This window comes from Procambarus clarkii, chromosome 74, assembly GCF_040958095.1.
Source record: "Procambarus clarkii isolate CNS0578487 chromosome 74, FALCON_Pclarkii_2.0, whole genome shotgun sequence".
NCBI classification, from domain to species: domain Eukaryota; kingdom Metazoa; phylum Arthropoda; class Malacostraca; order Decapoda; family Cambaridae; genus Procambarus; species Procambarus clarkii.
This window is the reverse complement of record NC_091223.1, coordinates 13,378,464-13,400,685: the sequence shown is the minus strand read 5'-3', so window position 1 is coordinate 13,400,685 and position 22,222 is coordinate 13,378,464. Positions and strand designations below refer to the sequence as shown.

At 38.9% G+C, this 22,222-nt stretch overlaps 2 protein-coding genes across 4 annotated transcripts; one reads left to right on the top strand and one right to left on the bottom strand.

The window, feature by feature from the left end:
• Positions 1 to 2,318: 2,318 nt before the first annotated feature.
• On the bottom strand, positions 2,319 to 8,781 carry LOC138356723 (uncharacterized protein DDB_G0274935-like). Of its 2 annotated transcripts, none has more exons than XM_069312958.1 (2): positions 7,026 to 7,158; positions 2,319 to 2,688 (listed from the first exon to the last, which is right to left on the bottom strand). In XM_069312958.1, exons 1-2 carry the CDS (start codon positions 7,037 to 7,039, stop codon positions 2,451 to 2,453), a joined length of 252 nt encoding a protein of 83 aa, XP_069169059.1. In that variant the 5' UTR covers positions 7,040 to 7,158; the 3' UTR covers positions 2,319 to 2,450. The 2 variants fall into 2 exon arrangements, 1 of the variants encoding a protein (XP_069169059.1); XR_011224580.1 differs by lacking the exon at positions 7,026 to 7,158 and adding an exon at positions 8,647 to 8,781 and having other exon boundaries at positions 2,551 to 2,688.
• A 189-nt stretch (positions 8,782 to 8,970) lies between these two features.
• Positions 8,971 to 21,973, top strand: Hpr1 (THO complex 1-like protein Hpr1). Of its 2 annotated transcripts, none has more exons than XM_045756921.2 (14): positions 8,971 to 9,129; positions 10,212 to 10,317; positions 10,525 to 10,717; positions 11,310 to 11,489; positions 12,450 to 12,580; positions 13,150 to 13,287; positions 13,579 to 13,718; positions 15,693 to 15,816; positions 16,224 to 16,328; positions 17,389 to 17,495; positions 18,363 to 18,512; positions 18,808 to 18,955; positions 19,658 to 19,909; positions 21,559 to 21,973. In XM_045756921.2, exons 1-14 carry the CDS (start codon positions 9,011 to 9,013, stop codon positions 21,730 to 21,732), a joined length of 2,067 nt encoding a protein of 688 aa, XP_045612877.1. In that variant the 5' UTR covers positions 8,971 to 9,010; the 3' UTR covers positions 21,733 to 21,973. The 2 variants fall into 2 exon arrangements, with proteins under 2 accessions (XP_045612877.1, XP_045612876.1); XM_045756920.2 differs by having other exon boundaries at positions 15,672 to 15,816.
• Positions 21,974 to 22,222: the final 249 nt, after the last annotated feature.

The following is a 22,222-nucleotide window of genomic DNA, read 5'->3' as shown; positions in this document are numbered from 1 at the left end:
TTGTCCTACATTGTGACTTGCTAAACATGAAGCTGTGGCCCCGTGTATGCGTTACATTGGACCTTTCAAAAAAGTTGTCAGGTAATTTATTAAAGCTTCAGCATATTCAGTCTGATGATTTTAAAGTTTCAATATATTCATAATAATTATGGATAAAAAGTATAATAACTTTAAAATTCCTGTAACACGTTCTTAAGGTTAAGCTAGCAGGAAACTAATCTTCAGAGCGAGGCTTTGATACGTCAATTATATTTTTACCATGACTGTCTCCTGCGTTTACACCCAGTCTTCCTGTTCCTGACTTGACATTAACGGAACCAGTCTCTTTATATTTCTTCATCCAGTTTGTTACTGAATGGCATCTTCCCCTGTCTCTACTTGAATGGCATCCTCCTGGTATTGGAAAAAGATTTACTATATAAATAATGCTAAGCTTTCGTTTATTGCAGAAGGTGTAGGCCAGAAGTGAAACCCAGTGTACCAATCTGGGATATCCCCTGGTCTAGGAACCTAAGGCACGGAATCTTGCTATGAACAAACAGTTAACACTAAAGATATAATTACGTCCTGTGTGTGAAGTGCAAGAACGGTTCGCTCTCTTGAGTCTCACTTCCCTCCCAAGCTGGCTTTTGATGTCAACTCGTTTGGAAATATTATTAAGAACTTCCTTGAACTTCTTGGACAAGGTTAGGTAATAGTTTGAATTTGTGTTTACCTCATAATAGCCGTCTTCTTGTCTTATTGATTTCCCTATCTTATGGCATTCAGGTCTTATACCCTTGGTTGACCATGTAATGTAACTATATAACCTGTGCTTGTAAAAGCATCTTAATCACCTTCAGTGGTTAAGTTCTTAATTGCACACTAGTTTCTCTTGTTAGCTATCTCACCCTGTCAGAGTAAAAGAGACAAATATATGTATATGTATGTGTGTGTATGTATGTATGTGTATAAAGTATATGTGGAAGCTGATCAGAATTACATTTCACCATTGTAAATTCACATTAACGCATTCATAAATCTGTGTATCTATGTAATTTACGTATGTAGCTTAGCCTAGCATTTTAAAAGCACTACAATCACCTGTGGTTGTTCAATAAATCTCTGAACTGTATGTTTGACAAATCTCTCACCCTGTCCATAGAGGACAGAAGAAAATGTATATATGCTAGTTAGCATTGTAAATGTGTGGCCACGTCTGTGGTAGATAATAATAATAATAATAATAATAATAATAATAATAATAATAATAATAATAATAATAATAATAATAATAATAATAATAATAAAAAGTCAATAGCCCCTATTAAACAGTCGAGTAAGTGCGTACATGAGGCAGAGTTGCCAGTTAGAAGCACTGGGGGGGTAGGAGGGTTGGCCCAGTCTCCCGCAGGTATTCCCAGGACTTTAGCCTGGCGGGACGGATTGGCTTCGTCGTGTCGCTAAGATATTTAGTAATTAGAATGCTTGCAAAGACAGCTTGTAGAAAACCAGTAGTAGAATTGATATGGGTGTTTCACTAGAAGTGACAAAGAGAATACTTAAACAAATATCTAATGAAGATCTCACCGACCTAACAAATTCACAAAGATCTGAAAGTTGCAGTATTAAATATTATGATAGATATCGTGGAGACATTGACATATGGGACTAATAGAGCAAGAACTCGGTAATGTGATGTCATAGTGGCCAGAATACGCCTGGGATATAGACGTATCTGGCAGCTTTCTCAAAACCCGAATGTCGAGTTCACAATGTGTCAACTTTGTGAAAGAGAAAACATGCACTCACTTGAACATTATATTGTAGAATGTCCCATATTGTCTGACTTTCGCCCTCCTGGCCTGAGGTATGCTGAACTCTGTAACTACTATATGAGTACTGGAATTGATGATATATTGGACTTATACCCTAGATTAACCATGTAATGTAACTCTATAACCTGAGCTTGTAAAAGCATCTTAATCACCTTCAGTGGTTAAGCTCTTAATTGCACGCTAGTTTCTCTTGTCAGCTATCTCACCCTGTCAGAGTAAAAGAGACAAATATATGTGTATGTATGTGTGTGTATGTATGTGTATAAAGTATAAAGCTGATCAGAATTACATTTCACCATTATAAATTCACATTAATGCATTCATAAATCTGTGTATCTATGTATTTACGTATGCAGCTTAGCCTAACATTTTAAAAGCGCTACGATCACCTTCTGTGGTTGTTCAATAAATCTCTGAACTGTATGTTTGACAAATCTTTCACCCTGTCCATGGAGGACAGAAGAAAATGTATATATGCTAGTTAGCATTGTAAATGTGTGGCCACGTCTGTGGTAGAAAATAATAATAAAAAAAAAGTAATTAGAAATGTTGGTCTGTATGATTTGATTTATTTTTATTTGGTTTACTGTCGTGGTGGTAAGTAGATGACGGGTGCATCACCTAACTTTAACCTTAGTGGTGCAGTGGATGACATGGGTCACCCAACAGTTGATGCTTGGTGCCCTCCATCTGTTGCTGCTTGGTGATCTGTATCTGTTGCTCTTTGGTGGCCTTCATCTGTTGCTGCTTGGTGATCTGTATCTGTTGCTGCTTGGTGACCTTCATCTGTTGCTCTTTGGTGACCTTCATCTGTTGCTGTTCGATGACCTTCAGCTGTTTCTGCGTGGTGACCCTCTTGACAGAGGGTATCCTATAAAAGTTTAAATACACGAAAAGTTATTTAATATTTTGATATACAGATCTTTTATTCATTAGAGAATGATAATCAGACTAAAAACTAGATCATGAAACGAAAAAGTTACAATATCAGTAAAGAGGAAAATACATTTGCTGTATTTCCCCTAGTCCAGGCGACGGTGGGAGAATTACTGTGTTTCCCGGTGAGTGGGAAGTAAAAAAAAAATTCTTTTGAAACCCATTCCGCCCCCCACGAAAAATGATTCTTTATACGATGGCGAATCCAGACCGCCAAAAATATTCGCCGGACCTCCCACCACTAAAGGTCACGTCCTCATCGGTGAGTTTTTTCTGCTATTCACTGGAGGGTTACTCAGCCAAGGACAGACATCCTTGGTGGACGAAGCCTAACGTGTTCTGATTTCCTTAACTATGGCACGATGCTACCTATCGCGTCCTAGCCTCATGTGGACGCAACCCATTGTGCACTCCCTCAAATCTCCTCACCTGTGGCACTCATTCGAGGGACCCGGGTCCAGTCTCCGGACAGGAGGGAAACGATTAGGCACGTTTCCTTATATTTAATGTCTGTTAGCCTAGAAGTAAAATAGATACCCAGGAGTAACTCTTCTGTTGTGTAACTCTTAGTCTAGAGGGATCTCGATAAGCCTAAGTACAGATCTTTTGTCCCGGACAGCGGGAATTAATTAATTGATCTTACTACTGAATAACTATATAAATGACGGAGGGGAAAAGAGAGGATAAGGGAGTTATCTTCTCTAGATATGCAAGCAGGTTCTTTATCAGTGTATCAGTGTCTGCAGGAGAGAGACAAATGGCTGAATTATGTGGTATTTTAGCCTGCCATCTGCCTCCTCCCCATCGTAGGCAGTGTGGTCCAGTGCTAAATTAAGTGCTGCCGACTCCTTATCTAGAGCTGTGACGGTGTTTCATAATTCAGCACCCTTCAGGAACTCTCAAGACGTCTTCGCCGAAGTGTCATAGGCTTCAGTTTGTCAGAGCAAAGTTTGAAGGGAATAATAGCCATTTTCTGTACTTTGGAGGCATAAGCATCCAGAAAATAACACTACCTAGGAATTTTTTGTTTACAGTGTAACTGGTTTTTAGAGTTTAATTCCAGTAAATGTAAGTACGCGGCTGTTGGTTATGGTGGGCAGGCGGAAGATACCACCTGCGAGGGTAAACATCCCCAGAAATTGCACAAATAACGAAACTTGGGGACAAACTTTGTCACGAACGGAGATCTTTTTAAACAATACATTGTGAGATTTTTATGGCACAAGTTTTTATTAGATATATCAATTATTAAACTGTGGTCAAGTCAAATAATACTCATTGCGTTCTGTCAACCTTTGTGAACACCTTGAGATTGTGAAAAAGTTGTTTCTCATCCTGTGAGAATCAGATATTACTGTAAGCAGTTATAGCTTGTTAAATTTTGATTGATAAGACGTGAGATGAGGCTTGTAGAGAGAGGGGTGGGAGGGTCCTTATTTTCCTAGTGAGGTACCATTTTGCGTGGCGCCAAAGCATGTTTTTTTGTATATCTACGGTCCCCAAGGTCGAACTACTGACCTTACCCAATTCCCGGGTACCTATTTACTGCTACGTGACAGAGATATTAAGTGAAAGGAAACGTGCCCAATTTTTTCCCATTAAGGTTGTGAATTGGAGAGAAGATCCGGTTAATTCATTAATTTGTGTAATAAGTACAGTTTCATAAATGAATAGTACATAGTGGCACTGAGATGTCACTGTGCATATATGACATGTGATATAGACAAAATGTGATATAGGTTGTGATGGATATTATTCCCTTCAAACTTTGCTTTGACAAACTGAAGCCTATGACACTTCAGCAAGACGTAATGCTGTATCCTGATTAATGCTTCCTATATATTCCTTAAAATTCCGTCGGTCAATAAACATAGTTTTGATTTTTTTATCTTAATTATTCATTATTGTTGGTGTCAGGATATAGATGCTATAAATTTGCCTTTTCAAACGCATTCATACGTGGGTGGTTTCACTAACCTCTCACTTCCATTTCCTTAGACAACAGAGAAAGTCAACTATGAATCTTTTACTTTAAATAAAGATTACACCAAGGTCAGAACACGAGACTCTGTAGGATGACACCTTGACCCCACACAGTAGGAAAAGTGTTTTTTGGCAGATGTTGACTTCTGGCTGGTGTTGACTTCAGGCAGGTGTTGACTTCTGGCTGGTGTTGACTTCAGGCAGGTGTTGACTTCTGGCAGGTGTTGACTTCAGGCAGGTATTGTTATATAAACACAGGAGTCCTTGTGTAAGAACACAGCCCCGCTCCTGTGCCAGGTAAGTCCACAACGGGCTCACCATAGCCCGTGCTACTTGGAACTTTTTGTTCCCAGTAGCTGAATCTTAAACAACAACACTGTGTAAGACACGTGTCTTGAGAGCGTGTGGCTCCACGGTAACGTGGCTCTAATTAGGTAGATAAAGGCAACTGAAACAGCAAGAGACATCATAATACCCGCCGGACACAATACTATAATCATGATGGCCAAGCCACTCATCAGAAGATGGAGAAACGACGACGTATCGGTCCGTAAATCGGTCGAATCAAGTCGTATTGTTTCTAATTTTGCCATACGTGGGCGAGTAGTAAGCAAACCCAGCAAGTAAAGTACTGACTCAGGTATTCCCCTGGTTACTAAGGTATCGTGGCTCAGGTATTCCCAGGCTGCTGCTCCTGCATTACTCTCTTTCTGGGAGTGTATGAGGCTATTCTCGGAGATCGCGGGCGTGGCCGGTTCTTGGTAAGGGTAACAATGTAGCACCTACGTGGCCTAGTTCATAGAGAAATGGATAGTAGGATGTGTTAGACAGGAAGCCGGTATATACCCAAAACCAGACTCTCGCACGCACACATTTTTCTATATTTTGTTATTTATTTATTTATATATACAAGAATTCTTACATTCTTGTACAGCCGCCAGCACGCATAGCGTTTCGGGCAGGTCCTTAATCCTAATTTTCCCTGGAATACGGCTCGCCAAATCGTTTAACAACCAGGTACCCATTCACTGCTGGGTGAACAGAGGCTACAGTTGGGGATTGGCGCTCAGTAAATCCTCCCCGGCCAGGATACGAACCCAGGTCAAAGCACTCGCGATGCGCCAGGCGAGTATTTTACCACTGCGACTGCCGTGGCTTGACTTAATAGTAAATGAAGACGATGAAGGCGGCAGAAGAATGAAGTGGTGTAAGATGTACACTTTGTGAGAGAAGACTTCTGGGGCTACACGCTGCTACGGGGGAGTGGGGGAGGGGTAGCAGTGGTTATTGGGGCCTCACGGCTGAGTGAACAGCACTTGGGGGTCGCAATCCTAATAGCTCGGGTTCTATTCCCTGTCAGGCAGGGAAACAAATGGGCAGAATTTATTTCATCTCATATCCCTGTTAACCTATTCAATTAGGTACTGCTATAGACTGCATCCGGGGGATGTGTGTGTGTAATTACCTAAGTGTAGTTACAGGATGACAGCCACGCTCGTGGTGTCGCGTCTTCCCAGTACTCTTTGTCATATAACGCTTTGAAACATGTGTGTGTACTCACCTATTTCCCACCCTCCTGCAGAGGGTGGGAAGGGTGGGTTACTATTCTTGCAGGGGGTGGGGAGGGTGGGTTACTACTCTTGCAGGGGGTGCAGAGGGTAAGTACGAAAAGTGTGCCGTAATTTTGACCTTCAAGACTCCTTCCTTGTTATTCTTTTGACGTCATAACATGGAGGATGTGTGGGATCTTGACCATCGACTGTGAGAGTTACTCCTTGTTTCCCGTGTTCTATTTCCCAGGGCGCTCTGTTGTTTTGGTATAGATTTAAAAACATATAGATAAATATAGGAAGTCTGGCTAGATACTAGCATCATGAAGCCATTATAGGAATGTGTTTGGGGATAATTATCAGAAGCTGTTTATGGAAAATTATATTAATTGGTATGTAGCAATCTATGCTAAACATTAAAAGTAAGGTGAGTAATGAGGGGAAACACAGACATAGACAAGGGATGTTGCGTGTGCAGCTAAGTACCAGTTCATAAGGACCAAAGTCACGAAATATGGTAAGTTAAGAGTTTCTCAAGCAGTGACCTGTGGCCCCATGGAGCCTGGAACACGGATATGAGTAGCTGGCCGCCTCGCCTCGCTCCCTCAGGATAAATCCAGTGACTAAAGTCACGTACACTGTGGTGACATGACTGTGTGGTGACGTGACTGGTGAACGGACGTGGTGGTGGTGGTGGAGATGCGTGACATGAAGTGCTTAGAAAATCCTCTTAATTTACCTGATTGTCACCATTCCAGAGAGGCGACGTCGGGAGCAATTAGAAGCCTCTGACCAGCGAAGTCCCTCTAATGAGAAGTTTCTTCATGTGATCTCACTTCAGGGGGGTAGAAATAGCCTAAGCTACTCTATCCCTTTAAGATGTATTTTTTTCTTGTCTCAATAAACATACTTGAACTTGAACGTCACTGGGCACAATATTTCTCTTGAATATTATGTCCAGTGGACGCTGCCTTCACCACCGCTGCTGGTAGCCTAGTCCCTGGCCACTGCGATATCGTTGACGAAGACCTTGAGAAAATCTTTGACATTCTTGAGAACATATCCATCACCTACAGACTCAATCCGGACTTCCTGCCCCAGAGGCTGTTGATGCTCAGAATGTGACTCTCCCTAAACCCCGGCAGGGTAGTTCCCCGCTGGAGGTGTGCGTGCCGGTACCTCGTACTCCATCCCCTCAACTTCTTCAGCAGCCACGACTCTCAAAATGAATAAATAACAATTTGGTATTTATTCCACAGTTCTATTTGCCTATTTGCCCCACTCCTGCGCCAGGTAAGTTACGGGCTCACCATAGCCCGTGCTACTTGGAACCTGTTCCGAGTAGCTGAATCTATAACAACAACACAACAACCTAGACTACCGGAAATATTCGAGTGGAGTCCTACAGCTTTAGCGTGTGACGTCATGTGTGATATAAGAGTCGAACTGCCCGAAACGCTTTACATAATAGTGGCTTTAGGCATTATATGTACTAGCTCTATCTATAAATTTATCAATATTTGTATCACCCCTTGTATGTATGTACTTTACCTAAATAAACATTTGAATTTGAATTTGAATTTGAACTAAACGAAGCCTCTGCCACTGTACTTAGCTACGCAGAATACTGTATGCCACCTGTTGATGGCGTGGCAAGCCAGAGTTCACCATGGATACCTTCCTGGGCTTCCTCAGTGTTTTCCCGGGAATATACCCGGCTGGCTCTTCCGCAGTTAGGTCATATTCTCCCCACCTACATAATATACCCCACTGGGTATAAATACTTAGGAATAACTTTATGCTTTTGTTTTATTCTAAAGTTATAGAGACATATTATTAGTATTTTATATCATGGCATGGGTGAAACCGGTATATTTTAAGACTGGGTTGGGGGATCTTGTCTTACCACTACAGCCTCGACGGGGGGACAGGAGACCAGCGACTTGTCATATGTCCCCCCCCCTCATTTTCAGTGCATTTTCTTGAGGATTTTGTCCATCTTTCGAGACTACACAACAATAACCTTCTGTACTTGAACCTCAGCACTACGGAATTTGAGGCCTCGTCTCGAACGATGACGTAGGTTCGAATCCTCGTCACGGCCCTTGTGGATTTGCTCGTCTCGAATTGTAGACGAGGCACCTCGTCCACAAGGTCATTCTTGGGCATTATTGATGCCCAATAATGGTCATCAACCACCGTAAACTACCTCAAGAATGGTCATCAACCAACCACCCGGCCGAGCGGACAGCACGCTGGACTTGTGATCCTGTGGCCCTGGGTTCGATCCCAGGCGCCGGCGAGAAACAATGGGCAGAGTTTCTTTCACCCTATGCCCCTGTAAACAGTAAAATAGGTACCTGGGTGTTAGTTAGCTGTCACGGGCTGCTTCCTGGGGGTGGAGCTCTGGTCGAGGACCGGGCCGCGGGGACACTAAAGCCCCGAAATCATCTCAAGATAACCATAAACTTCCTCAAAAATATGTCCTTCCCCCGGCACATGGCTTGTGCTAGATCAAACGATCTCTTCCCAGCTTCCCGTACGCCAATAAAACTCTAAAACATAGTTGTAATAATTATTTTGAGCGTAATAAATAATAAATGTTAAAAATATTGCTGTTGAAAGGATACATATGTGTGTATGTGTGTATACAGGATAAGTTAATAAGTAAATAATATGAAGTAATGAAAGTGTCGAGGTCGAGGAGCGTCGCTGGTGTAAACAATGGCTGACGGCGGCCTGAATTTTCAGCGAATTTTCACCAAAGTTCAGTCAACTTTGCCACGCTGCATTGAAGATGCCGATGCACTGTCAATCACAAACATCTTTTCCACTAAAATAACGTAAGGGATCGTTGTTAGGTTATGTATATTGGTTATGGTTGGAGGAGACTGGTGTACCGAGGCTGGTCATAGGCACAGCTCGTGGTGGTAAACCTGTCTTATGTGTGGGTGTTTGTACTCTAACACTGAACGGTGGGAGTCGCACCATAACCTGTAGTATGGGCGCCGTGAACCTGAGTTGATAAAGGATTTAAAATTTGGTTGTTAATTGTCTCCTGTCTGGCTTCCCAAAGGCTTGGGAGAGGGATGCTGCTCTGGTCTTGCTGAGGTCCCCACTAGGTTCCACCCTAGGTCCCACTATAGGTCCCCCTAGGTCCTACATGGTTCCCCTAGGTCCCACTAGGTCCCACTAGGTCCCTTACTGACCCAGCCCAGGATGTAACCCCACAATAATTGCCTAACTCTCGGATACCTATTTACCTGATGATAAATAAATGCTTGGTAAACATTTATTCAATGTTGATCAGAGGCACGAGGTGTATTGAACCTTTCATACACCACATTCTTTGCATACTTATTTTAGTTAGGAACCAAAATTCTTGATTTTATACATCTTTATTTTTATGATCAAAATATTATTTTCCTATAATTCTCATGACACGTGTACCTGGATGTCAAAAATATTAGTCACAAATATTTTCTCAAATGTTTGTTTGTGGATATCTACAGACAGTGTGGGAAATGGAATACAGAACATACTTTATTATGAATCTGTTGTGTATTTGCTTATTTTTGTTTATACTGGTAGAGTATCTGGACAAGATCCAGTCCACAAATACACACACTGGCCCCACCGGAGCTCTTTCCATGTATTTTCTTGTGGAGCCAAAGTTGACCACTGAAAGTTGTGTATTTTGTTGCATCCGGCATTCCAAAATGTTGTGTTCTACTTTACCAGGAGTCGAGTGTAATGGTACTGAATTTTATATTATCATATACAGTACTGTATTGTAATTATTGAGCATTAATTTAACACCTCATGGGTTATTTAAGTTTTTTTTTAATTATTTTTACTATTTAGAATACTAGGTTAATTTGCCAATACAGTATTATTTTAATACAGTACAGTATTTTGTTTCCAGTGAGACAACAAAGCATTGTGTTGAGGCTGCAATCCGTAACTATGTAACTAAGAAGGTTATCGATGGGGAAGCAACAGACCTGGCCACCATCACAGCTATTACATCAGTAAGTGCATTATTATTATGGCATTAACAAATAAATAATTATTAGAAATGTAATGCCATAAGTATTTGAAACTAAAGCACAGTTGCAATATTTACACTATTCCTTCACAGTGTAAAAATTATATTGTACTGTAGAGTAGAAGCAAACCATGAGCTTAAAGGTATGAAAACTTTGTCAGTCATGATACACTTCATCTAAACTTTTCAGGTATGCATAGACTTAGTGCGTCATGAGCTAAGCCTCCCAACCTTGCCAGTTTTGGTTCTCACCGACTCCTTTGACATGCTGACTATCAAGCAATGCGAGTTACTTTTTTCCTTTGTTGAAAGCAATGTAGGTGTTTGGAAGGAAGATACATTCTTTGCACCATGCAAGACCAGTGTTCTTCGCATGTGTAATGGTGAGTTATGAATCGGTATATTGTTCCTTTTGAAAACTGTGTTCATGAGATGCCTAGCATAGGGACCTTGGGTATCTCTCAATTGACTGCAATTGAAACATGGTTGTTCTGAGGAATTGCTGTAGTGGGTATACTAGGGATTTTATTTTTTTATTCATGCCATTTGTTTCTGTTTCTTCAGTGACATTTCAGGGTATACCCATCAAGTTTGAATAATTTGTATTGATAAATTACTCTGTCCAATTACAGTATTTTTAAGCATTGACGGTAATTTTTCGGGGCAGCACATCAGTAGCTTCCCTGAGCTTATTAATAAACTGGTTGTTGATGGTCAAACCAATGAATGGCAGGTATCTGTGAGCCCCTCTGCCTACTGGGGGCCATGTGCTCGAGCATCTCTTGCCTCTGCTGTGAGATGGAGAGCACATGGAGCTCAAACATCAAGTTGGTACTGAAGCAAAAAAGCCCAAAAGTAATGAATGGAGGCTACTAGACACTTCATACTCCCTCCTGAGAAATGCTTTGGGAAAATTATTAATATTTCATTAAGTTCAATAGAATTTCATTAATATGCATATTGGTGTTTTTTCAGATCTTTTGCGTCGACTTTCACGTTCGCAAAACACAGTGTTTTGTGGTCGAATTCTTCTCTTCTTGGCAAGATTCTTTCCATTCTCTGAGAGATCAGGACTAAATTTGGTATCAGAGTTTAACCTTGAGAATGTTACAACCTTTACCAATGTGGAGACTACGGACATGGAAGATGATGATGGTATGTCCTAACATATTGGTATTAGTGTATATATAATTTTCATGTAGCCTTAGCTATTCTTTGAAATGTGCTTAAATGACCTTATAAGGGTTTGTTTAAATTGTAGATAGTAAAGGACTAGATTCAGATGGGAAAGTATTCATTTTAGTGTTCTATACGAATTAAAAAATAATCCTCTAATTTTGGCCTTTAACACTTTACCCATTACAGTCCATCGACATTACTTACCCACACCTCATCCAACCCTGATTGGGGTACTGGACATTTATTGAAGTATTAGTAATATGTACTGTATACAATCTGTTATCCTACAAGTTGTATCTTGGGCTTATGAGATACCAGGGTGCGTATATGCATTACGGTTCTGGGCACTGTATTGTAGAATGGATGAAAATTCTCTGCCATGTATAAAGGGAAATTTGACTAAGTAAATTTCAGCAGTTGGGAAATGCTGTGACTACTCGATTTACAGTCTGGAAAGGTGTAGAGTAAAGGAGGACAACCAGAGTGTACAACTGAATATAAGTTGTACAAAGGTGGTATAAATAGTATGCTCAACATACAGTATTAACCCAAAGAGAATAAGGAATTTATGGAGTTAAGGTGGATAAGTTTAGATACAGAAAGAGGTAAAGACTGGTTTGGAATCTGTTGCTAATTGTGTGTCCATCCTAACACATTATATACCCATGCACCAACCCATATTCTCGCCCAGCCACCGCTGCTACTTGCCAATTATATGCCCACCCCACTTACTCAGACCCAACCACTAAACCAGTACCAATCTATTCTTACCCTACCCACACATTTCATAATATTTGTATATTGTTTGTTATACTGTACCTGGCTAAAGAACTGGGTATACCTTCCTCTATTGGTTGTGAGGAAAACATATTTTGTTTATTTGTTATTTATTTTTATGAGTGCTATATTTTGTATGTATTGTATTTTGTGTTTTAGATGAAGAAAAAGGAGAAGAAACTCGACTACGGCTAGACTACACATTATATACCAAATTCTGGTCACTTCAAGATTTCTTCAGAAACCCAGTTCAATGCTTTCAAAAGGCACCTTGGAAGATGTTTACTATGGTCAGTTGGTATTTGAAGTACAGTAAATATTTTACTGAATACATTATGCCTTATTGTTTTTGACTCGGAAAAGTTCACAAGTAATATGCATAATTTTCTTGAGTCAGACAACCAATAAGTTAGTGGTTAACTGGAACAGTATGTGAAAGAAAGGTTGAGAGGGAGGGTTAACAGAGCTTAAAGGAATGAAAGGCTTGTGTGGTAACAGAACATCATGGAGGAACCTCTGCTGTGGCCACCCACTTATTGAGAACTTCTGAGAAGGGATAAGGTATAAGGCATCAGGATTATACATAGATCAAATTTGAAGATCAGCTAATTTATTTTCTAATGATTTTCCCAAGAACCATGCATAGAATCATAGAATAAATATAACCTTCAGTATTCTAACAGTTTCAAATTAGGTTCCTTGTGTGTTCTGATACATTACTGAAGTACGGTATATTTGAAGAGTTTCTGACATTTTTGTGGCTTCCTTATATGCACTTATGCCAACATCATTGTATTTTTTCATCTACAATTTTCTATGTTCACAACAACATTGCTGTTAATCAAGCAATTTTTTTCAGTATTGTGGAGATGTTCTAGAAGCATTTAAAAGTTTCAAGTTGGATAATGTTCAGAGCAGTGGAAGTGGAGGAGCCCATCTGACCCGTACATTATCCGAGCCAACACATTCAGAAGATAGTTCCAGCTTGCAATTCCAAGTATGTGGTGTTTTAGTTTCCCAGATTTCATTATTATTGTTTTTTATCTATACTGGATTAGTACCACCACATGATAAATTCAAGCCTGTTTACAAAATTTTACAGCAGTTCTATTGACAATGTTTTTGTGTGATGAATACTAGAATAAATAATTTTAATTATTTCAATTTTCTTTTTTATAGAGCAATAAAATAGATGGTTGTTCAGCAGAATAGGTCACTAGATACAGTTAAGTTTGTCCGTCCTATTACTATGTTATATTTTACTGAAAAAGAGCTTTCTTCACCACAGGTGGACCAGTATTTTGCCAAGTACTTGACAAACCAGAAATTGCTTGATCTTCAGTTTTCTGATGCAAATTTCCGCCGTTATGTTCTACTGCAGATTCTAATTTTGGCTCAATACCTCACCTCCAATATCAAGTTTAAACAGTAAGACAGTTTAATCAATTTTACTTTGTTAGCCTTTAGCACTAGGTTGAATACCAAATAACATGACATTCAAAAACAATATGTATTGCTCGGAAAAGTTATTCTTGTATTTTGATTGTCTTCTAAATATTAAATAACATGAATTTTGGGTCCTAAGTTCAGAGTTCTTAGCGATCCACAGTGATCCACAGAGAGCCATAATATCATAAAAAAGAGGCTAGTAGAACATCCAAAGTTATGGCAATTTATAATCCAATACCACCATGGTTTCAGAAAGGGCAAATCCTGCTCACAAACTTGATTCATTTCAATGAATGGGCTACCGAGATCAGACAAAATGGAGAAGGGTAAGCAGACTGTATATTCTTGGACTGTCATAAAGCCTTCGACACTGTACCCCACAGAAAACTAGTGCACAAAATGGAAAAAGGAGCAGGAGTGACAGGGAAGGTACTCGGTGGATAAAGGAGTACTTCTGCAACAGAAGAGTCACAGTGAGAGGAGAGACCTCAAAGTGGTGGGATGTTACCAGTAACGTTCCACAAGGATCAGTTCTGGGGTCGATGGTATTCTTCACCTATGTGAATGATTCAACAGAGGGGGATAGAAGGAGGGAATTATCAGGGTAAAGCATCAAGCCATTATAACTATATAGCACCTGGAAGGGGTCAGGATAAGGCTTTGAGATGGGACAGGGGGAAGGAATGGTGCCCAACCACTTGGACGGTTGGGGATTGAACGCCGACCTGCAAGAAGCAAGACTGTCGCTCTACCGTCCAGCCCAAGTGGTTAGGTTCAGAGGGAATAGAGTCCTTGTCAGTATTTGCTTATGAAGAGAATAAATATATTATGAAAGACTACATGAAACTACAAGAGGACGTAGGTAAATTGAAAATATGGTCCCTCAAATGGCTACTAGAGTTCATCTCTAGCCAGTGCTAAGTAACAAAGCTGGATACAGGGAACTGGAGACAGGACACAAGGAAAGGAAATCATATTGGAATTGGACGGAGAAAAAGACTTGGGAGTTGATATTACCCCCAACCTTTCACTAGAAGCCCACATCAATAGAACTTCATCAGCTGCTATGGAAGGTTGGTTAATATAAGAACTGACTTTATGAATCCGAACAAAGAGTCATTCAGAATCATTGTATATCATTTACCAATTCTGGAATATGTGGCAGCATAGAGTCGTTATCTCGTTAAACACAAAACAAAACTGGAGAATGTTCAGAGTTATACCATCAGACTGGTCCCAGAGCTGAGGTGTGAGCAATGAGGATAAATTACATATGTTGAGTATACCTAATATTACTGGAAAAAAAAGAAAGTGTGGAGAGACAAGTACTATCACACAGAGAAAAACTAAGGGAAATAAATGGGCCAGACAAGGATAGACTAATTTAGCAAGGGACATAGATGGAAAGTAACCAGTTGAGCCACAGATTTCACAGTACTGAACAGCTGGAATTTGCTATGAAGGAAAGTAGTGGAAGCAGACTGCACACACAGCTTGAAACCTAGATATGCCAGTCCAATAGGCTAATTGATTAATGGTTGAGAGGTGGGACCCACGAGCCGTGGCTCGTCCCTCAAATACAACTAATTGAGTACTCCTCAACCCCCATACCAACAGATATACAAATTATCACTGGAGTAATAGTCTAAGTTTTTAAAAGGGAACCTGACAAGATTGTCTGCTTTGTCCTGGCTATGTGGAGCTGTAGAGAGATGCATCATCACTGATCAGGCAGTCACTTGGGAAATCTGACGATCATTTGCAAACATTGTCATATGTGATCCTAACTGCTCTGTGAGATCATTTACATAATTAGCAGTATAGGTCCAAGTACTGAACCCTGTATGAGTGTGTTTCTTATTTCCCGGCCTGCTTGTTCCTTAACAGTTCTATGTGGAGCCATTTTAATAATGTTTCAACTTTTTCTCTTAGTATGAATTCTGCATCTTCCAGGGAGACATTAACAGAAGATCAGTTAGCATGGGTAAAAAAGACAGAGGAACTTGTGTACACACTCCTCGAAGAGACCCCTCCTGATGGTCCTGTGTTTGTGAACACTGTCAAGCACATACTGAAGGTATGCATGTGCATTTATTGATGCACTTTCAATAAGTATTTTAGTCTGGACATTGTCTTTAGTGTGTACTTATGTGGCTAAGATAGAACATCTTCTCGTTATAATGTACTGTACTAAGAAATCTAATAAAAAAATATCCCAGGCTCTTGACATCTTTATTTTCATGCCAATTATGCAGGTTAATTACACTACGTGCTTCAGACAGGTGCTTACTCTAATTTACTGAAACACTTCTCTGATGTAAACTATGCCCATTCAGTTACTGATATTTATAATTTTTTCAATTAAATGAAGGTTTTATTATTCATATTATTCTTGGATTTTTATTTATAGATTCAAATAAGATACTATTTTAACTAAATGTATAAATACATTTGTAATTACTCTACCTTAATTTTCTTTTCCAGAGAGAAGTAGTATGGAGTGAGTGGAAAAATGAAGGCTGCCCAGAATTCAAGAAACCAGAGGGTTATGAAAAATTAAAGGCAAAACTAAATGGCAAAGGAGAGGAGGTAAGGTCTATGAATATGATGTCTTCTTCTGCAGCCTGAGTGAGAGCTAATTTTAAAAAACACACAGCATAACCTGACAGGCACCTGCTTCCAAATATTCCTAAGCATATGTCCACCCTGGAAAGAGTAAATGACATTTGTGGGAACCATATTGGATCCCATGTATGTATTTGTATACTGTGTTCTCTAGCCACTTTTATTGTGTATTTTATTGGTTGCTTCATTGTACAGAATATATTCTTTGCATAAAGGGGAAATTTATTTGTTATTTTTAAAGTTGTGGATTTTTTTGATATCCCAGGATACAGGGGCATTTTTCTTTGGGATTCTCACAAGGAGTTGCTGGAAAAAGAAGTTAGGAAGAGTCTCTTATTGTTTTGATGAGCCTAGAACTCAAATCCCTGAGGAAGCTCCTGCTGATTTTTCTGTGGGTGGTGGTGGTACATGGTTGACAAGTAGTGAGGTTAATGTAGATGTTGGTCAGGGCTCCATGCTAATTTCCTGCTATTCCTCTAGACACAGTGTAATCCCATTTGGGTGACCACGATGATGAGAGACCTCTAGGGGATATTATGTAAAGATAGATTATATGCTCACTATATTCAATTAATGGAAATAGATTAGGACAGCCTATTCCATTTTAGAGAAAATAGGACAAGGACATGGGTGGAAAATGCAAACATGTCACTGAAACAAGGAAAATTAAATGTTTGTTATACTGGTTGTTAACGAGTGAAGTGCAAGCTCACTTTTATTTACAGTTCCAAGATCAAATACAACAGAACTCAAATGTCAAGAGATTAAAATGCACCAGGGACAAATAACTAGGAGGCAGGGCCCTTAGTGCTAGATATCACTTCCATAAACATTGTTAGGTTGACATTGATAAGTAAACATCACCAATATAATTTTTATATATTGTAAGATTTGCTGGCTTAGGGATGCCTTTCACAATCATTCTTTTGTGACCAAATCATCTAATTTGTTTTGCTTCGTATTTTTAGCTACCCAAATTCAGTATGTCAGTAGCAGTGTAGATATTTTCTCACAATTTTAACAGGAAAAAGAGGATGAAGATTCTAGGTCAACCAAGAAATTGCGTCAGAAACGAAAAGTAGGAGACATGATCCGAGATGCTGATTCAAAAAATAAATTCTCTATGGGCAAGTAAGTGAACTGTATACAGTTATGTGGTTGAGAGTGAGTGGATTCATGTGTGTGCAATTACCTACGTGTAGTTGGTGTCTTGTCTTCCCTATATACTTTACCATATAAAGCTTTGAAGCTTTTAATGGTTTGGGATACACTACCCTTGTATTTAGTCCATTCTATCCAACTACCAAGCTGTTTGCTAAAGAGAATTTATATAAATTCTTTCAGTACTTTTGTTCTCTTAGCCTGAATCTGTGGCCGATTGTTCTTGATGTTGGAGGTTTAAAAAATGACTTGTAATAAAATTGTGATGATAATTGGTAAAACTGGTATGTTGTGATCATATTACAATTATTTCTTTATACTGCTTATACTAGTTGTGGCATATTTAACCTCGTGTTAGTATCTTTGGGTGTCCAAACTTTGTTTTATGTAATTGAACAAACTATATTTTCATAATGTGTGAATTCAGATTAAATCTTTAAGATAAAGCAAACTTTAGTATGTCCCATAATGCCAGTTTGATGTGACTGTTCTGTTGTCATCACGAAGTTTAAGCTCCATACTTTTACCTAAAAATAAAAAAGTTAAATATACCGGGTAATTTCTTAAATTTTGACAATAAAAAATAGATTTTTATAATTATAAATTGTAATATTAATCCCAACAGGCTTACATCTGATACCCTTCATGTTTCAGTGTTTCTGCAGTATAGTATATTTGATGAGTTCCTGCCATTTTTGTTGTTTCACTTGATGCACTGATACAGGTGCTGTACTGTAGGGTTTTTCTCTACTGCAGACTGACATATTTGAAGAGTAACAAATATTTTTATATTTTTTCATTACATTGTATACTTTTCTACTTTCATGTGGTATTTAGTGTTGAAATGTCTCGGCTGTGGAACCTGAACCCAAATAACCTTGCGGCATGTAAGATGCTCGAACGAGATTTTGTGCCTGCGCTGGAGACGTACTTTACTCCTGCCATTGAACAACTTAGTCCAAAGTCAGAATTGAAAGAAAAGGATAGGTAAGTAATATCAAATACTTTATATCTTGCACACAATTACTGGTTGGAAACACTACCTTGTAGTGTTTATCACTATTATACAACACTAGATACCCCCATAGTGAATAGTATTTCACAAATATACTGGATAGTACTCTACTTGTGATAATTATCACTACCCTATTTCCCACTTTCATTGGGGGTGGGAAGACACACGTGCTGGATATTATTCAACATACAGGTTATACAGTACTGGATGTTTTAATTTGTTTTCTCATTTGTCTCTGAAAAAATGTTTAATGAAAAATATTTGCAGACTTGTCAATGACAGTAACTTTGGATGGCGAGGTTTGCGACTCTTGGCCTGCCGCTCACCCCACTTCTTCACTCACTCAGCTAGTCCTATTGCCACATTACCTGAATATCTTACCACCATGATCAAGAAACTAGCAAAGGAGCTACCTGTAAGTATGCTACTTAGATCAAGTAAGCAACAAATTATCTTTTTTTGTTTTTAGGAAATGGACAAAAATAGGAATAGATGCAGGGAGGCAAGGTATATTAAAATGCTAAAACTATGTACACTTATAAATAGAGGTGTTATGCTACTTCAGTTTAACACTTAAGGTGTGTAATTCTGAAAATATTTTAACCTGCGTTGCAAAATACTTGTCGTTTTAAGTGTACCAGGTCCTTACGAAGAACTGTGTTTCATACGATTGGGGGGTGTAAAGTGTATAAGTAATTAATAAACACTGGACTTGGTTTTGTTGTTGGAACTGATTATTGAGGAAGGCTGTAATTAGTGGAGGAGGAGTTAGGTGATTTTTGAAGATGCTACATTGATTGCCACCCCTGCAAAGCCATCTGTTGTAAGTAGCCTTGTTAAATGGAATTCCAGTGATGGTGTTAATTTATATTGTATACAGTACAGTACTCTGTAATTTAGGAGCCTTCTACACCTGGTATTATTAACAGGTGGGGTGCCATTGTGGATATGTGCTGGTGTTTATCTACGATACTGAGAAATGCTATTTTCTAACAACCATCTTTCACTATAATGTACCATATTTTTCTCCAAGCTGATGCCTCCTCCTCCCTCATGAAATAGAAAACAGTAATGATATTGTATATATGCTGCTTTAACTTGTATTAAATAATTTCAGTCGCAGCTTACAGCAGATATTAAAGTCGAAGATGATGATGACAAAGAAGAGGAAAAAGTTATCCCTGTGTTGGAGCAAAATGATGGAGTGAAGGAGGATGAGGAAGATATGGAGGAGGATGGTGAGGAGGAGCGACCTGAGGTCAAGGCCATCACTGAGGAAGAGCAGAAAGCACTTGCCAAGAACTTGGACAAACTAGGGCAAGATAAGTGGAAGCTCCTGGCCAAAAAACTAGGTTTTGTAGATGATGAGGCAAGTTTACTTAATACACATGTAATATTCTTAAAATATCAGGTCTGCAATAGATACTTTAATGAGTTTTGTCATGTTTATTTTTTCTTTCCTTCAATTGCAATTATTTCAATATCTTAAATTTCAAATTGACTTGACGAGACATTCAAATACAGTACAATATTTTGAGTATCTAGTTAATAACAATGAGGCTCACTTAGATTATTGCAAAGGGAAAAAAAATGCTTGCTGTGGAGCTACAGTGCTTTATTTAAAGTACAGCCATACATGTTCAATACAACACTTGTGGCTGCAATTTAAATAATACAATGTACCCCTGTTGCAACTTCTTTTTTTTTTCCCCAGTCTGCAATACCTTAACTTGAAACTGGCCGAGATACCTCACTGTATCGCAGTATATTGAGTTGGCACAAGTAATATGGTAATTATCTCGGTATGAAGAAAACGGTACCAAATACATAATTAGGAATAACTTCTTAGCATAATTGAAGCCATATTACAAGGTAGCAATCAACAGTAAAAAAGTTTTTGCATTTAATACCTCGGTAAGTCTTTTTAACACTTTTGCATGTGGCGCGTGTGTACTGCAGACTGATGTCATGCTCCCGGCGAGCGTGCGGCGACACCGAAATGTGTATACTCGTTTCAGTTTTCTCACCTTAATTCTCGTGCTACGTCGTTTGTGTTGGTATCATTGTATGCACAATAGAATTCTCTACAGGGATATATGCACATAAGGTCCAAAAGCTGGCGTGACTTCCCGCAGAAGCCTAAAGTCGGCCAATTGTTACCCGTGAACGAGCGCCAATTGGCACACCCGCAACAAAATGTGTATACTCGTTCGGTTTGATAACATCAATTTGTGTTACGTCTTTCATTTTGGTAACAAATTGTTCGCAATCTAAAGAAGCACATTTTAAAATTAATCCCATAATAATAGCACAATAAATGGAATTTTAAGAAGTATTTTAAAATTTGGACCACAAAAGTATTTATAATCTTTCAAGTGTTCTGACCTCAATTGTCAAGCTACATCGTCATTATTGTATCAAATTGTGCACAATCTAAAGGCGGTCATTTTAAAACCACTCCCAGATAGCATAAAATTTAAATTTTTAACAAATATTTGAAAATGAGTAACACAAGATCAAGTTAACCGAGAAAAATTGACGAATCCTGGGCGAGGCAACTGAGAGCGATTGTGTTAAAGGTGTATCATTTTTTGTACACTTCAGAGGAAAGTAATTTTCAAAAGGCACAAAGCCTGGATGGCTATGTACACCTTACAGATTGTTTCTCTTTAGAAGCTGTGAAGAGTGTGTGTAATGCCCTGATAGTTCTGAAAGTAGTCTTTTGCTTACTGAGCAGACATAAGTTATGCGAGGTTTTACATATTAGGAAGACATTGCAGTATATTATGTTATCCTTCTACACTGCAGACTTTTTATAATGCGTAACTGTAGTGTAAGTACACCAAGGATGATATTGTAACCATGGTTGTTTGTCATCAAAGATTGGCAGGTTATGAATAGCATGAAGCAGTTGCATAGTACCTGTACATGATAAAATTAAATATTGCAGAAGTATACCATAGCCTCCATTCTTACTTTTTGCCAACCTTCAGTACATGACCCCCTTGTTTTTTCTAGATTGAATTCATCGAGAAGGATAAAGCAGCCAAGGCGGGCAGTGTGGAGAGCCAGGCAGCATTTATGCTGAAATTGTGGGTGGAAAATGAAGGTGATGAAGCCAACAAGGACAGTCTTCTGTATACCCTTGGTGGCATGAAGCTGACAGCTATTGCTGATGATGTATTCACTTGATACTTTCAGTTTAAAGAGAAGACAATTCTTCAAATGAATAATTGTAATTACAAGCGTATGTTGTCAAATGTGTCTGCCACAATATTCAAGTTTCTTTTACATTACCAATAAACTGTTTGTACAAAGAATATTTTTTTGAATTCGTGCATTTTTTTTACGGCTATCGTAATATCTCCAAATATTTATATTTTAACTTTAAATAAAATTATGCAAGTTATATAAACTATCTCCTACCTCTGGATGAAGTTTCTTATTTCAGTACCTGTACTGTAATGTGGGAGTAATTATAGAAACGTTGCCGAGCCAGGATGGCAAGGTAAGGTAATCTGGTATTTGAATATCTAAAAACTCATTCCACAAGAAGAGAAGTGACGAATGAGGCAGGTTCACCAATAATTTTTGTAGAGGGGCAAGTAACTTAACAGTGGGAAAGCAAAAATTTCATATCCTAATACTCGGCACATTTTGTGGCAAGCTGCCGCTAGTGAAA

Excerpts from the sequence above, each read along its gene's own strand:
- Hpr1 (XM_045756920.2), top strand. The coding sequence starts at position 9,011 with ATGGCTGACGGCGGCCTGAATTTTCAGCGAATTTTCACCAAAGTTCAG. Across the intron at positions 12,581-13,149 it reads CTTGGAAGATGTTTACTATG|TATTGTGGAGATGTTCTAGA; the intron begins GTCAGTTGGTAT and ends AATTTTTTTCAG. Across the intron at positions 13,719-15,671 it reads TCCAATATCAAGTTTAAACA|TATGAATTCTGCATCTTCCA; the intron begins GTAAGACAGTTT and ends TTTTTCTCTTAG.